The 19,875-nt window shown below is 41.0% G+C and overlaps 1 protein-coding gene and 1 non-coding gene across 2 annotated transcripts in view; one reads left to right on the top strand and one right to left on the bottom strand.

Annotated features, from left to right (window-relative positions):
* PDLIM4 (PDZ and LIM domain 4) overlaps positions 1-19,875 on the top strand; it is a 124,514-nt gene that overhangs the window by 71,021 nt on the left and 33,618 nt on the right. The window contains exon 3 of the mRNA XM_069970980.1: positions 6,374-6,452. Coding sequence (XP_069827081.1) covers positions 6,374-6,452 — 79 coding nt within the window. The remainder of the gene's footprint in view (positions 1-6,373; positions 6,453-19,875) is intronic.
* Positions 19,013-19,203, bottom strand: LOC138781884 (U2 spliceosomal RNA). Its single transcript, XR_011361588.1, has one exon. It is a non-coding gene; the product is annotated as a U2 spliceosomal RNA (small nuclear RNA).

The raw sequence follows: 19,875 nt of genomic DNA, 5'->3' as shown, positions 1-19,875 counted from the left end.
GCCTGAAATGCTAGAACTCTGTATAACTAACAGGCCAGTAAATAAAGAAATGAATTTCAATTGTACCTTCCGACAACTATTGGTAAAGAAAGTGCATTGAAGAATAAAATGGGCATGATGACATACTGTGCCCAATCCCTGCTGCCTCCATCCTGATGGTGTCCAATCCCAGATGAGCAGTGCTTCCTGACTTTATTTAGATATACCCATTAAGCCAATCGCTAGCCATAGCCATAACCAGATTCTGGACAGGCAAGTGAGAATAACTTAATTTTAAAGGGTTTTTTTTTGGAGGGGGGGGGGGGCAAAATGATTGCACTGATCAGTGAGGTGACAACATCTAACCTCCCTCACAGAGATTTTGTCAGCATTGAATAGAGCTTCACTTAACATTGTGTTACTGGTTAAAGTGATTGTCCCAGTACAATGCTTTCTAAAAAACACTTTTACTGAAAATTCATAAAATTGCCCTTAGGTTTTTAAATTGCTTGTTGACATACGGATGACAGTTCTATTAGTAATATATGCTCCAGCATTGCCTTATCATCACATACTTGAGAACACTAGGTATGCACGGGGCAGAATAGTATTTTATAGTGAGGATTAGTGTAATGGAAACAAGCTCATCTTGCCCACATTCCGGGATTACTCTTGTCATGCGTCCTGGAGACGTGGAGGCCTTACAGTTATATTTAGAAGGGAGTTTAAAGCATTTACCTTCAGATTTTTCTAAATATATATAACACAGTATTTAGAATATTGTAGAATAAGTAGTAGTGATGGCATTAGGGTGTATATAAACAAGCTTGTTAGATTTGCATTCAGTTAATCAATGTATCTCTGCTGGGATGCAGCAATAATTCTTGTATAGCTTTAGTAGTAATAGAGCAGTTATAGTAAATAAAATAGCTCTGAAGATCCAGCTCCATCACTTATAGTATCACAGCAGGGGATCCGGCTCCATCACTTATAGTATCACAGCAGGGGATCCGGCTCCATCACTTATAGTATCACAGCAGGGGATCCGGCTCCATCACTTATAGTATGACAGCCAGGGAGCAGAGGATCCGGCTCCATCTCTTATAGACCACAGCAGGGGATCCGGCTCCATCACTTATAGTATCACAGCAGGGGATCCGGCTCCATCACTTATAGTATTACAGCAGAGGATCAGGCTCCATCACTTATAGTATTACAGCAGAGGATCAGGCTCCATCACTTATAGTATCACAGCAGGGGATCCAGCTCCATCACTTATAGTATCACAGCAGGGGATCCAGCTCCATCACTTATAGTATCACAGCAGGGAATCCAGCTCCATCACTTATAGTATGACAGCCAGGGAGCAGAGGATCCGGCTCCATCTCTTATAGACCACAGCAGAGGATCCGGCTCCATCACTTAGGGTATGTTCACACAAGCAAATACGGCGGACATGGAATCCCGCCGTACTTAGTGTCCCGCTGTGAGTGAATGAAAGGGCACATGCAGCAAATTCTGCAACGGTTTTCCTTCACACTTCCTCAGTGTGCACATACCCTCACTCATAGTAACATAGTAACATAGTTAATAAGGTTGAAAGAAGACAAGAGTCCATCAGGTTCAACCAGTGAAGTGTGAACATACCCTTATAGTATGACAGCAGAGGATCTGGCTCCATCCCTTATAGTATCCCAGCAAAGGATCTGGTCCTATCACTTATAGTATTACAGCTGAGCATCCGGCGCCATCACTTATAGTATCACAGTAGAGGATCAGGTTCCATCACTTATAGTATTACAGCAGAGGATCAGGCTCCATCACTTATAGTATTACGGCAGAGCATTCGGCTCCATCACTTATAGTATCACAGAAGAGGATCCGGCTCCAACACTTATAGTATCACAGCAGAGGATCAGGTTCCATCACTTATAGTATCACAGCAGAGGATCAGGTTCCATCACTTATAGTATCACAGCAGAGGATCAGGCTCCATCACTTATGGTATCACAGCAGAGGATCTGGTTCCATCACTTATAGTATCACAGCAGAGGATCAGGCTCCATCACTTATAGTATTACGGCAGAGCATCCGGCTCCATCACTTATAGTATCACAGAAGAGGATCCGGCTCCAACACTTATAGTATCACAGCAGAGGATCAGGTTCCATCACTTATAGTATCACAGCAGAGGATCAGGTTCCATCACTTATAGTATCACAGCAGAGGATCAGGCTCCATCACTTATGGTATCACAGCAGAGGATCTGGTTCCATCACTTATAGTATCACAGAAGAGAATCCAGCTCCATCACTTATAGTATCACAGTAGAGGATTAGGTTCCATCACTTTTAGTATCACAACAGAGGATCTGGTTCCATCACTTATAGTATCATAGCAGAGTATCTGGTTCCATCACTTATAGTATCACAGCAGAGGATCTGGTTTCATCATTTTGCGGAAGTCCGTTGCGGAATTCGCAGCTTCTGCCAACCAGCGTCTTTGAATGAACGTGTTCATTCTTTGGATGGACGATGGAATGTGCCCGTGCATAGAATGGAGTCTATGGCACGGATGGACACGGGCGCGCCCGCCACACTACCCGAGCGGGCGCGAGCAGCAAATTCCGCAACGGTTTTCCTTCACATTTCCTCAGTGTGCACATACCCTCACTCATAGTAACATAGTTAATAAGGTTGACAGAAGACAAGAGTCTATCAGGTTCAACCAGTGAAGTGTGAACATACCCTTATAGTATGACAGCAAAGGATCCGGCTCCATCACTTATAGTATCATAGCAAAGGATCTGTCTCTATCACTTATAGTGTCACAGCAGAGGATCCGGCTCCATCCCTTATAGTATCACAGCAGAGGATCTGGTTCCATCACTTATAGTATCACAGCAGAGAATCTGGCTCCATCCCTTATAGTGTCACAGCAGAGGATCTTGTTCCATCACTTATAGTATCACAGAAGAGGATCCGTCTCCATCACTTATAGTATCACAGCAGAGGATCAGGCTCCATCACTTACAGTATCACAGCAGAGGATCAGGCTCCATCACTTATAGTATCACAGCAGCGTATCTGGTTCCATCACTTATAGTATCACAGCAGAGGATCTGGTTTATCACTTATAGTATCGCAGCAGAGGATCAGGCTCCATCACTTATAGTATCACAGCAGAGGATCTGGGTCCATCACTTATAGTATCACAGCCAGGGAGCAGATGATCCGGCTTTATCTCTTATAGATCACAGCAGAGGATCCAGCTGAGTTTTCTTCTATAGGCTGGGTTCACACTAGGTATATTTCAGTCAGTATTGTGGTCCTCATATTGCAACCAAAACCAGGAGTGGATTAAAAACACAAAAAGGATCTGTTCACACAATGTTGAAATTGAGTGGATGGCCGCCATATAACCGTAAATAACTGCCATTATTTCAATATAACAGCCGTTGTTCTAAAATAACAGCAAATATTTGCCATTAAATGGCAGCCATCCACTCAATTTCAACATTGTGTGAACAGATCCTTTCTGTGTTTTTAATCCACTCCTGGTTTTGGTTGCAATACTGACTGAAACATACTGACTGAAATATACATATACTGACTGAAATATACGTAGTGTGAACGCAGCCTAAACTGTAAATAACTAATCTTTATTGTCTAAACACAAATGCACCGACATAAATCTTTGAAGTGGACATGTTGATATTGACATGAGGAAAGGGTGTCAGAAGTTGCACATTCTCCTATGCACTGGGCTTAACTGCTGGAAGATTTCAGAAATGGAGCATAAACCAACTGCAGTTCTAATTACCTCCATGCTGGGGAATCTGCTTAGTATTAGATCAAAGTGCAGTGTGGGAACGTCTCCACAACATACTTTACTTTACATATTGTGTTTACTATGTGACAGTGATGAGTACTGTTTTGCTGACTAGCACTGAGTTACTTTGTTGGGCATAATGGAAAAATAAGTAATCCTTCCATTTCACATGTGTTCGTACAGCCATTTGAATGCAGTTTCCAATGTTATCATTAAACCATATATTCACTATGTTTGCAGCCTTTTTGCCCTTCAGAACACAGCAGTCTTTTCATGTTAAGGGATTATAGGGATTGTACTTATATAAAGTAACAAAAAAGTGCAAAACAGCTAAAAGTTGTGCCAGATTTTGCAACTTTTATCTGCCTTTTATAGTGTTTGCAGCAAATATCTGTCTATCCCGAAGATGTGTGATCCATGATTTCACTCCGGCCTTTGCTTAAAGTGACACTGTCACTCCCAATAATCATTTTTCAATCTTTACAGGTGTGTGTAACCCGCCTATATCTCTCTGCATACCTGTAACTATTTTTCAGTTTCATGAGGTGGCTTTGCCTGAAATTGTAATTTGGCCGAGTATCTTCTAGCGCCACTGGGCGGGGCTTGGTCCCTGAAGCGCCACATAGCCCCGCCCATTACAGCGCCGTTGACCCCACCCCCTTGGGCTCCGTTTTGAGGCCTCCTTGACGTGCGCGTCCACATCTCCCGCCGTCTTCCGCGTGCGGGAGCGTCATGTGGCGTGCAGGCGCAGAAGGTGACCGCCGGGTCACCCACAGCCGGGCTGTGCGTGCGATCGCACAGCCCGCCGATTACACCGGCCGCACCATCCCTTGTTGTGTGGGACTCTCCGGAGGCCTCGATGCGGCTGTGAAACCCTCCTCACAGCCAGCAGCGAGGCGCAGACATAGTGCGCAGGCGCACTGCGGCGTCCGCCGCGCACTGCGCATGCACCGAAAAGGACCGCCGCAGTGAGGAGGGTTTCACAGCCGCAGCGAGGCCTCCGGAGAGTCCCACACAACAAGGGACGGTGCGGCCGGTGTAATCGGCGGGCTGTGCGATCGTACGCACAGCCCGGCTGTGGGTGACCCGGCGGTCACCTTCTGCGCCTGCGCGCCACATGACGCTCCCGCACGCGGAAGACGGCGGGAGATGTGGACGCGCACGTCAAGGAGGCCTCAAAACGGAGCCTAAGGGGACGGGGTCCACAACGCTGTAATGGGCGGGGCTATGTGGCGCTTCAGGGACCAAGCCCCGCCCAGTGGCGCTAGAAGATACTCGGCCAAATTACAATTTCAGGCAAAGCCACCTCATGAAACTGAAAAATAGTTACAGGTATGCAGAGAGATATAGGCGGGTTACACACACCTGTAAAGATTGAAAAATGATTATTGGGGGTGACAGTGTCACTTTAAGTCTTTCCATGTCACCCCCTCTGGACTATCCGTGTTCATATACACAAAAGATATATGCGTGTCTTAGACATTATGGAAGACTATAAATATGGGGCCAGATTTACTATAATAAACTTTGGCACGTCTGGTGGACCAACTTTGGAGAACATCCCTTTCCTTTGAGTTACATATAGTAGTTTGTATGCCAAAGAAAAACCCTGTTACTGATCATCTCACCTCGAGATTTATTTTGTTCTAACCAGGCTCATGTTCTCTGCCAGAATCAAGTTTTTACTATATTTACTCACCTGCAAAACAAAACATTGGGTGTACAATACACTAACAACAAAGATGTGTAATAACATCTCATCTTTTGTCTACCTCAAAGTAATTGTCAAATTTAGTAAAGGATCAGCAGCAAAATAAATGGGGTAAAAAAGTTTGTAAAAAGAAAAAACTCTCATTGTAAATCTAGACTAGACCTAACTTAGGACCCTATGAAACGAAATCGGCCAAGCAGGCTGATATTACCCAATGTAATAGGGCTAGTGATCAGTGAATGAGCAAACAATTGTTCATTGGCTGACCTGGCTCCTCTGTTGCACTGAGAAATCGATGTCCCTTGGTCACACATCTCCCTGTGTAATAGGAGTTGTGCTGCTGATAGCGGGAAAGGGCCGCACAAACCATTTGAAGATGGGATTGGGTCGTCCAATAGGACCCTTACTCATTACCTATTTGTGACTCTTAGTAGGGGTTTTTAACACACAATTTTTGTTTTCGGTGGTATTTTTTAAATGGCAAAAATACAGCCGTATTTTACCATTAAATTACGTCTGTTTATAAATACTGCCAAAAACAAACATTGTGTGCACATAGCCTCAATGTGTTATTTCCTTGTATATTCTTTATGCGTAATGTTATGTATAATGTTGGTGGAATAGTGTTAGCTTTTTCTATTAAAATCCCATTTATGAGTAGGAATGTAATCAGGTGGCGTGCAGCACAGACCTGTAGCCGTCCAGCCGCAGATAGCAGTATTGATTAATCTAATAATGAGTGAGGGTGACGTGCATGGCTTTCACGAAATGTCACACAGTGTGTATCCAGCCATTCTGTAGATGTCATTGTCAGTGATTGATAAGTGACTGTAATTTCACCTTTGGTTGCAGGTGTGAGGGAAGGGCCTGGTCACCTACAGAAGAGATCAGACAGCAGCCACGCAAATACAGCCTGGAATCAGAGTTACAGGTAAGAAAACTGTCACTATGTTTAGACATACTTAGCTTTTGTTTCTGACCCATTGACCCTCAGGCCAGGGTCACACATAGTAAAGTATATGGTCGTAATTTTGAAAATTGTGAAAACCAAAAAATGTGTGAACAGATGAAAAAAGGTATTTGTAAAAGCAGGTGGTAAATAATTGTGTTCATTATTTAGGTGGTCATTATCAATTATGGACGTTATTCTATAGGATGTGTGCACTGGTGGCCAATTTCTCATGACTTTACTGGAGTGTGTTAAAGTATTGTAAATATGGCTGTATTTTAGCCTTAAAATTATGGCCTTAGATTGAATTCACATGTCCATGTTCAGTCTGTGATATACTGTCCACAAGCTGATTGTATATGAAGGACCGACCTCTTTAACTGTAACTGGACTCTCTATCGTGAGCTGCAAGAGAGGTCAAGCCCTCCGCTACTGAACTGACATGGCTGTGTCAGTACAGTAGCGAAGAGCCTTAACTGTTTTACAGCTCACTGCATCATAAATGAATTTTGATGCATAGAGTCCCATAAGAGTTCAGTTCTTAATACACAGTCAGCTTACTGACTTAGCTTTCTTATTTTATGGTGTGTGAACACAGCCTCATACATAAAAACTGTTGGTCATGGTTGTCAATTTAAATCAGATTTCAGCTTATTGTTAGTACATCTTCAGATGAGTGTTTATTTGAGATTTATTTATATTTTATGAATGTTGGACCTTTGCACTAACTTAGATATTTCTTTACTTCAATATTATATTCCACATCTGATTGCGTGTATTATTGCGTAGTATTCCTGGGGATATTATTTTATATTATATATACTTAAAGAGTAGTAGATGCCTGGAACAAATTTCCAGATTATGTGGTTAATAAATCTACAGTGTGTGAAAGGATATGTAAAGCAGCTCTCTCTTTAAGGTACAGTAGCTCTTCCTCTCCCAGTTTTGCACTCCAACTAGAGGTCCTAAAACATGACTGGGAATGTATGCCAAGCCAGAAACCTCTCCGAAAAGGAGCTTTACCCATACTGTATATACTATCTGTTTCAGGGTTTTTGCCTCACTTCAGTACAGAGCAGGGTGCTGTCTGGCTAGTGAGAGGCTTATTCTCATGGGACCAAAGAGTTTCCATTTCTCCTTGAGGAGAATGTCATAAAAATGCGTGGAGACTTATAGGCCATTCATGCATATCCTTTCTTCCCACAATTCCCAGTGGAGCCTGAAAGGCCAATAAGTCACTACCCATCTTTATGACATTTTTATAACCCATTTGGTCCCATAAGTATCTGAGAATCTGAGTTAGTATTCTGTGAGTATCTAGGGAACATTAGTAGTACCAGTTAATGAGACTTTGAGGAACATTGGTGGGACCATGTCATAAGAACCTCAAGCTCATGACAATGTGAGGAACATTGTTGATACTCTTTCACCTGAATGTGATGAACATCAGTGGTACCATTTATTAGGCTGATTCCCTTTAAGATGCTTTGAATTTATGACTTTCCTGAAAGTGAAGCCACTACAAGGACCCGTTACATGTAGCTGGGCTTGCTGACATCTGAAGCGCGTCTGTGTTATAACATATCTTTCTTCATCTGCTGCTTCCCTCAGGATACCATACTCAGAGTGGAAACATATTGTACACAAGCTTTCCTTTGACATCGGAAATTGTAGGCTGTTCACATTTGATTGATGGAAAAGTTTAAAGTCCTTCTTCAGTAGCATATTCCCTGACAAAGAGCAGGAGTCTCACTTTAGAAACATCATTGCAATAAGCATCAAAGCTGCTTGTATTGGATTACAATAACCGGTAATCTTTATTATCAGTGTTAAACCATTTTTTAGGCAGGTGTTGAAAAGCAGCAAAATTGTGACTTACCCCATTGTGACTTACCCCATTAATTCATTAATTTTGTGGGAAAATAACATAGAACTGGCACAACACAAATGCTTACTAATATAGACAGGTAGAGCACCCATGCCAGTGTTTTCTGTCATTACCTTGTCCACACAATACACATCCTGCCCGCTGGACATAATTTTTCTACCAAGAAGCATAAGGGACTTTTCTATGTAGGGGAATCTCTTATAACTGGTAACAACTGTGGTTTCCAGAGGCCAGACCCAGCACATGATCTTTGACTGCTCAGCACATGCATCTTTGAACTCCATCTGGAGCTTCCCTGCCGCAGGCCATCTTGTATATGAGAACTTTCCTTTGTAGCACTTTGTACTTGGTAATGGTAATTGCCTACCACAGTCGCTAGTTATATTATGACAGATGTCCACAAGCTGAAATTAGGCTGCATTTATTACATAAAGTACACGTAATTCATATCTAGTTCTAGATATGGACTCCAGAGTACAGTATAAGGCTGGGTTCACACTATGTATATTTGAGGCTGTATTTGTGAGGCTGTATAGCAACCAAAACCAGGAGTGGATTGAAAACACAGAAAGGCTCTGTTCACATAATGTTGTAATTGAGTGGATGGCCATCATTTAATGGCAAATATTTGCTGTTATTTTAAAACAACGGCTGTGGTATTGAAATAATGGCCGTTATTTACTGTTATATGGCGGCCATCCACTCAATTTCAATATTGTGTGAACAGATCCTTTCTGTGTTTTCAATCCACTCCTGGTTTTGGTTGCTATGAGGACCTGACATGAGGACCAAATACAGCCTCAAATATACATAGTGTGAACCCAGCATAATTCTTCTAACCACATTCAATCTAAATTGTTATTGGTTTTTCTCCGCTTGTGAACTGAAACAGATCCAGAAGTTAAAAAAACTAACAAACTTTGGCACCTTTAAACAAGATTGTAAATTAAGTTCAGTATTGACCATTTGTGGTAGTTTCAGAGATTTTCCATACATTTGTAAGGAAAAAGGTGGGAAGACATAAGGGAAGCTGTGATTTACCTTTCAGGTACAACATGGACCCTCTGGGAGAGGCAGACAGACTTAGTTTGCATGTATGTAGTTCAGACTTTCTTCCCAACTTAACACTGTCTAAGACCCTCCCCCACTTACTATGTTCTGTTTTGGTCTCTAAGCTGCTATGGACATTGTTTCCCTAATAACAAGCAATAACGAACAGTCTGTAGAAAAGTTAGACACCTAGTGGCTATAACTTTATGTCAAGAAGTCATTTTAGGTAAAAGAAGTGATTTACAAATATAGTAAAAAATCTATATCAAATAGAAACTATAATGACCACTTAAACCAGTAAAAATTCTTAATCTCGTTTTCTTTTCCACTATGCACAATGCATGGGAGTTGCTACATCTTTATCCATTTGTTATGGGCAGATAAACAAAAAAAAAATAATACTTTTGAAACATCTGATCATGTTGTGTTACTGAAAGAATACAGCTGTTGGAGCATATTGTACCACATTTTATCCTGTAGACCTTCCCAGTGTTTTCATCTTTGTTCCTTCATTCTCTTCTTGCCTCCAAATAAGAGGCACATGATATCGAGATGAGAAAACCCTTTAAACCACCGTTGCTGGCCTCTATGTAAATATGTATGGCAGTACAGTTTATTTGGTTTTACGCCTCTTAAAAAAACGTGTCTATTTCTCTATCCGCTGTGGATATGTCTGAACAACCACCAATATAAGTTTCAGGATGATTCCACATTGGTTAATGTGCCTTGTAAAAGTATTATGTTATGTATGTTCAAGAATAGTACAACTTGTGGTGGACATCATCCGACCAAACTTCATCCCTGAGGATTTCTACTTTGAGATTAAAATTTGCAAGACACTATTTCAATAAAAGGAAAAAATGTTTCATTGCTCTGGAAAGCTACTTTCACAATGGATGACTTCATGAGTTGGCACCAGATGTGATTACCAGCGTCTTGGGATCCACACAGTCTTTGTTGGAAAGCTGACTGGAAGCTACTGGTACAGTAATTGAAACCAACCACAAAGTTATGAGATATTTACTTAGCGTTTTCAGGTCACATATCACTTGTCTGGACTCTTTTTGGTGCTCGTTGAGGTCAGTTTACTGTTTGTACTCTGAATGCACAAGCCAGGACATGCTCACTCAGTAAATGATTAAGTCCTTTAGTATTTTATACATGATCTAGAACATTAGCCACTTGTAAGTTGGAGGGAATTTATTTGTGCACAGTTAGGGCCAGCTAAACAAATGGAACAGAGAGTTGTGGTGATGAAGGAACCCTGTTATGGCTGTGTGTATTAATGCCAAGATCACATAAAACCAATAGCTTTCCCTAATAAGATTAAGTTGAGGCCTTCCTGTTAGCAGCTAAAGGGTGCAGAGAGCTCTCACTATTACCGATATGTGCAAGGGGCAGACACAGCGAGATCACAGCTTCGGCCGAACCAAACAGGAACTGATGTCGGAGAACGGACATTATATCACAGCTTCACCATACAGCCCAGTGACATGGAGCCACTTTGTAATTATCTATGATGCTAAGGATACAGATTGCCCTTAAAACATGCATTTGAGGGACCAGACTGCAGAAATTATTATCCAGATAGGTTAAATGCCTTGCAGCTTAGCCAGTTAGTTCAGTTTTCTTAAAAAAATGATACCATATATATCATGTAATGGTAAGTGTAATGTGCCAGTCACACCATGTAGGCTCACATAACCTGATCCATCTTTGAAGTGGTCTATCAGATGCCCTGTTTGGGCATATAGACATCAAGGTGGTGCTCCTTCTCTGAGGAACCACTTCTGGCACGTGCTAAAATGGAGAACCACGCCAACCATTGCAATGCTAATTCTGTTTTGCAGCAGCCACTTAATGGTAACTTTAAAGGACTTTAAAGTAACTTTTAAACTTTAAAAGCTTTTTCCCAGTAATTGAAATACATTACAAAGTTATATAACTTTGTAATATGCTTCAATCACCTCCCTACCTCACATCCACCTCACATGGACTCTTGTGGCTGGGTTCTCCTATCAGAGAGAATTATCAGATTCTTCTTAAAACACATGATCAGGTTGGGTTGCAGTTTTCAGTTCTGCAATTAAATTACATCTTGTAGACCATTGTGATGCATTTGCAAACCACAATGTAACTGCAATGCTGCCTGTGTGTATTCACCCTAAAGTATTGTCCAAAGCAGAGAACCTTGCATGAGCTCCAGTGTGTTCTACTTAGTAAATGGTATTATGTTGCAAGTGGCACACAGCTAGTACCATAAGATTTACATTAGTGTGAAGCATGAACATATAATATGTATTCCACATCTTGGTAAAGAAATCTTTCTATTCTTACTTTATTTACTTAAATTGATAGTTTAAATTAAATCTCAAAGAATCCTCCAAAGACCTGCAGTTCTGTTAACGATTATGCTGAAAATGGTTATAACATTCATTGCCAGCTGGGAACCTGCTTGGTAAGTGAGTGAAGAAAACAGTACGTCCTCTGAGTTTCTCTTAAAGTGGTGTTTAAATGTCTGCGAACCCTTTAGAGTTTTCTTTCAGTAGAGTTTCTCTCAGTTGGCGCTATACAAATACAAAAAACAAAAACATTTTCTTCTCACTCCTGGGGTAGAATTAAATCAAATCTGGAAGGTTCACATACTATGGCCACTCACAAATATGTGATATCAGATGACTTTCCCTGTCTGATTTGATTCTCTTTGTCTACCTACCTGGTTTACTTTTAGGTGAAATTCATGCAGAATTATAGAAACATCTGGGTTTCCAGACTTTTAGGTTTCACTGTATATTTATTGATGGAATGACTCATTGACTGGTCTTATCTGTATATTCCTCCTCTTCCACAATGAAACAAAGGTGATTCCATATCATTTACAACAGGCCATTGGTCAGCTATATTATCTGTCATAGCAATATCTTGGGCTCCTGCAAACAGCAGACTTAACTTAAAGGGGTATTCTCATTATCTAAACTTTTTTTTAGGTAATAAGGAATGCAAGTAAAATCAGTTTTGCAATAGCATTGCATTAACAAAATAGCTTTCTTTTTAAGTTTGGCCCCATTGTGTCCCTGTAGGGTTGATAGCTCGTTGCCTGGGTTCCCGACCACTATTCTCAGCTAGGAGAGCGGTGGCTGGGCTGAGGTGCTAGTCGGGTGGTTGGAACCTTGAGGAGTGATAAGTATGCTTTACTCCCCTCCACAGTCTCCTCTTTCTGTTCTTGGTCAGCGCTCTTAAGGCCACATTCTCACATGATTTTCGGTGCAGATATCGCTGATGCAAGACATATCTGGTGTTGGTGGAAGGAACAATGAACTAGCACCTGGCATACTGTGTCGTCTCTGACTGCAGCTCCAGGCTCCATGGCCAAGACATCAACATACAAGTATAATAAACAAGTTGTGCTTGCTTAATAAAACATTGATGCTTTGTATCTTGGAAAGTGTCTCATGTTTATCTGTACTGAGCCTGTCAGCAGTCCCAAGCCATCAAAATGCTAACAGCACTAAATAGAGGACAGGGATAGCAGTGAAAACATACCTTGGGTTATGGTCATGTGATCTGCATGTGATGGTCATGGTTATGGTCATGTGAGGAATCATGAGACCACCTGAAAGCTCAGAACTACTGCAAATACATGACCACTTTCTTCATGACCACTCTTGTCTCCAGTTCAGCTGTGGTTTGCAGTTAGGCTCCATTCACTTAAATAGAACTAAGTTACAAAACCCTACCCAACCTGGAGACAAGAGCGTTGCTGTCTCTACAGAAATGTGGCCATGTTTTTGTAGCACTGGATAACCCCTTTAATATGAATAATACTGCAGGAGGATAAGCACTTGTTATCACATTAGGCTTTGCCCACATTAGATTTAGGGTGGGTTATTTTTCCACCATTTTATTTCTTTTGACTATTTTTAGATTTTTGCACCAGACAGTTCCATTCTACCAGTATTCTGCAGCATTTCACAATAAGAACGTAGTCTGCAGTTCTGTTATACCCTGTAAAAAAAATTTGATGGACCCCTTTAAGGTCAATGCAATTCATAAGGCTTCCATTGACATGAAAAAATAAACCTGTCATGGATACTTTATGGATTCTTTAAGATTTTTAGCAGGACAATTGCAATTTAGACAAGACACAAATCAAAAGTTTCTGCCACATACTTCCTTTAAAGGGAACAAATCTGCCCAATTGGGCTGATATGGTTCCCTGGAGCGCTGTATAAAGCTCCTGAGCAGCCCGCAGCAAGTACAGGCCGCGGCTGCAGCTTTATACCAGGAAAAATAAAGTTTTCTTACCAGGGTGAGCGGCAGGCAGACAGGTAGTCATCCCGCCCATGTCTAGTCACCGCTCTCTGCCCATCAGCGCTCAGAGGTGATGATTGACAGGCAGAGAGGCCCGTTACTGGCCTTTCTCCCTGTGAATCATCCCTCAGAGCCCTTTAACCGTGGCACTGTTTGAAAAAGTCGTAAAAAAGTTGCTCGAAAATTCACATTAAAATGTTGCAATGTTTGTATCTTTTGACAAATTCCCTCTTTGTCTCTAACTAGAAAGAAGCATTTGCAAGTTAATAGTTGTTCCAATAAAACAGGTATAGCAGGTTACTGTCTTCTCATAGATGTTCAGACAATCAGAGTAACAAGAACTAAATTTGGCATAAAATGGTGCCGGTGATATCAGCACACAGCACAGTCATTTTCAGGGAAACACATGGAGCAGGTCTAGTTTCTGGTAATAGCCAGTATTTATTGTGAATAGCAGACGGCTAACAAAAATAATCTGTGTTCTTCCTGCAGGAACTGAGAGTTCAGGAAAGTAAAAAGTCCCCGGGTCACTTGGCCCTAGTATTTGAAGCAACATAATGACTGCGTTCTCTTGGGAACCATCTAGTGAAATTACCATCACTGATAAATTGGTATTTCCAGAAATCTCCATTGGACTATAGGGGCAGTTTAAAATTTTAATGGATCGCTGTGAAATTCTTTTGCTGATTCACAAATGTTACAGTTTGTGAAACCCAAACATAAGGGAGTCATAAGGAGTGATTATAAATGACTAGGGTGGAAATTCTTACATATATGGTGCTCTGAGCTCTCCGCTATATGTTTAAGCTAAATATAGCCAAGAGTAGTAATCATAGACTTATGTTATGGGAAAAAAGGTGAACCTCCCCTTTAATTCGTTGTAAGGGCCTAAATAACAACTTCTATAAAGAAACAAAAAAACACCTGAGATTACAGTGTGAAGTCATGTCTTGTGAAAAGTAAATCAGCATTGAGAAATCAGGTAGAAACCCTGAAGTAAACGCTTCTTGGAGGAGTTTCTCAGTCTCTCACATTGTTCTAAAGAAATTGTAAGAAATTCTAGCTAAGTCTTGTTTTCAGCATTACATTAACTCTTTACTGCCATGCATTTTTTCCTCATCCCCACCTTTCAAGGTCCGTAATATTGTAATGCTTTCACCAACATTAAGGACAAGTTGTGTTTTTAATTTCACTATTTAATGTGCTGTATTATTGGTTACATTATTTGGCTAGGAGGAGCCCACATGTTATTTGACAGAGTTCTGAAACATTTTTTCTGTTTAAGTTTAATGGGTAAATGGTTCTTCTCACACAGTATATCTTATTTTTTTTGTGTCCCTCTCATTTGAAAAAAAACCCCAAACATTTCATAAAGGCACGTCAAAGGTTTTGATGTGCCTGAGTGTTCATACTACCGCCAGTCATTGTCTTACTGTATAAGACTAATTCCTTACTTAGTACATAGAGCCCACCTCCTGCAATGAGACAGGGAGAGAAGCGCTCAGCTGTCATCTCTACCATCTCATTTCAACAAATGGTGGGGTGTGAACACCCAGACCGATCCCATGTTAAAAGTTTTTTAAATTGAAAGGGACACTTTAATTTTTGTGCTGAATGGGGGCCAAAATACGTAATTTAGGCCAATGTTGAAATGTAAAAATCCCCCAAAACCCTTCCCTTTTGCAAGCTTTATAGCTTTTGATGTAGCCAATAAAATGTTTGGAAATGTTGCCAATAAACAGCCAATAAAACACTTAAAAAGGCCAAAAACCACCCAAATCCAAAAAGATGACAGTATAAGTTTATTAAAGTGGGCCTTAAAAAGTGAAAAAATTATGTTTAAATATAACCGTAACTGTAGCGCTGTAATAACATATACCAAATCTTAAAAATAATAAATGTGCTGCTTTAAACCTACCCACAACCTCGGTTAGAAAAATGTCAGCCTAACAATGTTAACCCTCTGAATGTCAGTGTTTTATGCTTGGGGGCACAGTGTGTGTACTTGTGCCTTAAAGCCTACCTGTCTTGCTGCTGTTATTGAGCCCCTAAGAGTCCCATCCACAGTGCACAGCTTACATTTTAGGAGGTGGGAGCTGAGTTGTTTGTCAGTAGTACACACACAGGACTTCCTTCCCTTTCTTCTTTGGCCAGTGTGAATCATCTTCAGCAGGCAGACCGTACATGCCAAGTCCGCTTGTAATTTTTCCTGCTCTGTTACTAATGACATATTGCCCCGACAACAAGCAGTAGACAGTAGATTGCAGAGAAGTAATACACCTTGTGGACAAGATTTTAGAGCTATTAATCTTGGGTTAAGAGTCACTTTTTGGTAAATGATTTGATTTGCACACATGTTCACATTACAATCAGGAATCACTGTCGACCCCGGCCGCCATCTAGGGACGATCATGTCATCTTCATGAGGCCGGCCTCACTGCTCCAGCCGCCCCCCCCCTCCAGGACATCATCAGCTGCTCAGCCGCGATTGGCTGAGCATAACAACATGATTAAGACTTGCATGTGTATGGCCGGCCTTTGGGGGCATGCACATGTTCCATACACAGTCCATAAACATCGATGATGTGGTACAGAATGGTATTCATAGTTCCTGGCAACAGTGTGCCAATACAGTAGTGCACTGATTTCAACAGTTTCGGAGCTCCTGGTATAATAATGGATGATGATGCCTGGAGTTCTGATATGTTTGAGTACTGAGACCCTCACGATCTGTAGAAAAAGTAAAGAGTGTGCAGCTCAGTGCTTCTCTCGCCGTCTCTCTGCTTGTGGCAAGAGATGGGCCCATAAACATACTAGAAAAAGCAGTCTAATGCCACAAGGCAGTTTTAGCGATCACTAGGGACCTGACAAACATTTATCAAGACATTTAAATAATGAACATTACATTGGCTGAGCTAGATGGGCAGCCTTGAAGAATACCTGTGCCTTTGTTGTATATTGTCACTATGCAGCTGAACTTTAAATGACGATTTTAATTTTTTATATGATTTTTTATTTTAATTTTTATTATATTATAATTTAATAATAAAATCAGTTATTAAAATCCATACAGAAGCTTCACCTAATGACTGGCGTTTTATAATGGAGCAATCCTTCCGACAACTATTATAGCAGCAATGAAAACACATTTTTCTGTAGAGCCCTGCACCCAGCGTGAGTGATCAGATCTCCCCGGTGTGACTATAAAAGGAAACCATCAGTAATTGTCAGCATTTGTCTTCTGCTTTGTCATTTAGAAGGCTCAGGTTTGGCAGTTATCAGGGTATAGTTAGTTTCTTTGGCTTGGTAGCTGGAAGAGCTTACACTCCAGCAGACATCTCCTTTTAGGTACCTGGAAAGAACCATAAACCCATTCATATTCACCATCACATTCTGTCATTGTCATACATGAGTTGTGACCTGAACAGTGGCGTCTAATACACTTCATTGTATACAGGATCTGCTACATATACCTGCACTCTTTTTATGCTTTGTATCATTCAACCTGTTCAGCTTGTATATAAAGACAAACACTGGCACCAGCTATGCATCAAGGTTGCCAAAGAAAATATTTTATTATACGTCAGAAATGTGCTGTATTCTTTCGTCAAGGTCACCCCTAGATAAACCATGTCAAGTATACGCAGGTGTATATGTATACCTATTAATACATGGGCAACTGATATATTCCATACTGTATAGTTCTCTGGATTACTGTGCCCTGTTTTAATAGCCGTACATGTTTGTCTTGTCATAAAAGACTGAATTGTTGAACCACGTGCTGGCAGCAGGTACAACGATCTTTTAGAAGAACAAAGAATGGCATGTGGCTGGGTAAGTCATCTGCCTGGAACAAAGAAGCAGTTTAGTCAATTCATTGGGCACCAGTTGTAATGTGCAAGTGATGAAATATGGATTGTTCTTACCTACTAAGGTAACCTTGTTAGGTAAAAACTGTGCAAACCTTTTTACTAACCCCTAAATAGTAGGAGAAAAGAGCTTTCCTTGGATTTTGTATGGCCCTTTATATTGTAGTTTGGGAATAGTTTACACTTGTGTTATGTATGCTTGAAAAAAAATAGCAAACTATATCATTGTTAGAAGATTCACTGCCTTATGAATGGGAATAAAGTGATAAGAACTCAGCAAAACTCAGATCCCTGCAGCCTATCCCTGAGCAGAATGTGAGGGATTGCTGTTAGTGCATTTTCTCTATACAGTATATGTGACAGCTTTAGGCTATGTTCCCACACAGTATTTTTGCTTAGTATTTTGCAACCAAAACCAGGAGTGCCTATGTTCACACACTGTTCACACACTGTTGAGTGGATGGCTGTCATTTACTGCCAAATAATTTCCATTATTTTAGAACAACCGCCATTATTTGGCATTAAAAGGCGGCCATCCACTAAATTTCAAAAGTGTGTGAACAGAGCCTTTCTGTGTTTTCAATCCACTCCTGGTTTTGGTTGCAATATGAGGATCACAATACTGAGCAAAAATACTGTGTGGGGACATCTGTTTCTGTTTTCTGATTGTATTTTTTTTTTTATTTCATTTTTTTTTTGTACATTATTATGAGGGCATAATTTGCTATGTATGTCTCTATATGACAATCTCAATGTGAATCTATCAGTCAGAGGCACTGTGATAATTTTGGTTCATTTTATTAAAGGGGTAGTGCCGCGCTAAGAAATTATTCACAGAATAACACACATTACAAAGTTATACAACTTTGTAATGTATGTTATGTCTGTGAATCGCTCCCTTCCCGTGTCCCACCACCCCCGCCCGTGTACCCGGAAGTGTTGTCCATTATTCATACCTAATCCGTGTCGCGCATGTCCGCCATCTCTTGCCAAGACGTCATCTTCGGACGGATGTCCGAACCGCTCTGACCGTCCCTAGTGCCGGCCGCCTTTTGCAGCGTCATCAGATGCTCAGCCGCGATTGGCTGAGCATAACTGTGCTCAGTTAATCGCGGATGAGCACAGTTATGACGCGGCAGAGGGGGGCCGGCATCAGGGACGGCGGCAGCGATTCGGCCAGCCTCCCGAAGATGACGTCTTGGCACAAGATGGCGGACATGCGCGACACAGATCAGGTATGTATAATGCACCACACTTCCGGGTACACGTGCGGGGGTAGGGGGACATGGGAAAGGGGCGATTCACAGACATAACATACATTACAAAGTTGTATAACTTTGTAATGTGTGTTATTCTGTGAATAATTTCTTAGCGCCGCACTACCCCTTTAAGTTTACAGGGAAGATTTATCTTTTTTTTTTTTTTTTTGGTGTACTGGACCTGGAGGCACTGCAATACCAGGTCAATGCCTGGAGAGGACAGAGCAAGCTCTTTTTCCATCTCCCTGTTCTAAAAATCCATTTAATATATGGTCCCCAGATAGGGGACGTATCAGATATTAAACTGATAAGAACAGATACTACACTTGATCTTAGCCAAAAGGCCGAGAAGCGATAGATTTATCTTTGTGTAAAGAAACAGTGGTATTTGTCCATAGTAACCAGTCAGATAGCAGCAGCCATTTTCAGAAGCTGATATGTGATTGGTTGTCTTAGTCAGCTGCTCCACCATTTCTCTGCACAACGTATAGTAAATCTCCCCAACACTGTCTAAGAAGTGTGAGTAACTGCCCCTTGTACTAGTGTCGTCCTTTTTGTTGAGACAGCAATATGATATCACTGAGGTTTATGATGGGGCCATTAACATTAGCTGGGGGACGGTTATTTTAGCTCTCTAATCTGTCTCTGTCAGAGGTTTGTATAAGCTGGGGGTAGATTTTACTAGATAGAGATGGTCCCTTGTAGCGTGGAACAAGTGTCCAGAGCCCAATCTGTCCCACAATTTATAGCATGTTAAGAATTGAATGCATAATCCTAATTATATGTTGTATGGAGCTCAGATATGTAGTCCGCTCCTCAGCCATTTACAGATGTCATTACACTGACATGTGTGATGTGCTATAGGTGCATGGAGCCAGCTCATTCAGATGTCTGCTTTTTTACTATGTATTTGTCATAAATCTACAAAGGAATTCATGAATTTCAAAAAAAAACAAAAAAAACCAGACACTTCAAAAAGTATTTTTTATTGATGGTATACTATCCATTGACGTAAAGGGTAAAGGACA

This window comes from Dendropsophus ebraccatus, chromosome 1 (assembly GCF_027789765.1).
Source record: "Dendropsophus ebraccatus isolate aDenEbr1 chromosome 1, aDenEbr1.pat, whole genome shotgun sequence".
NCBI lineage: Eukaryota > Metazoa > Chordata > Amphibia > Anura > Hylidae > Dendropsophus > Dendropsophus ebraccatus.
Note: the sequence above shows the minus strand (reverse complement) of the source record. Positions and strands in the feature narration are given on the sequence as shown.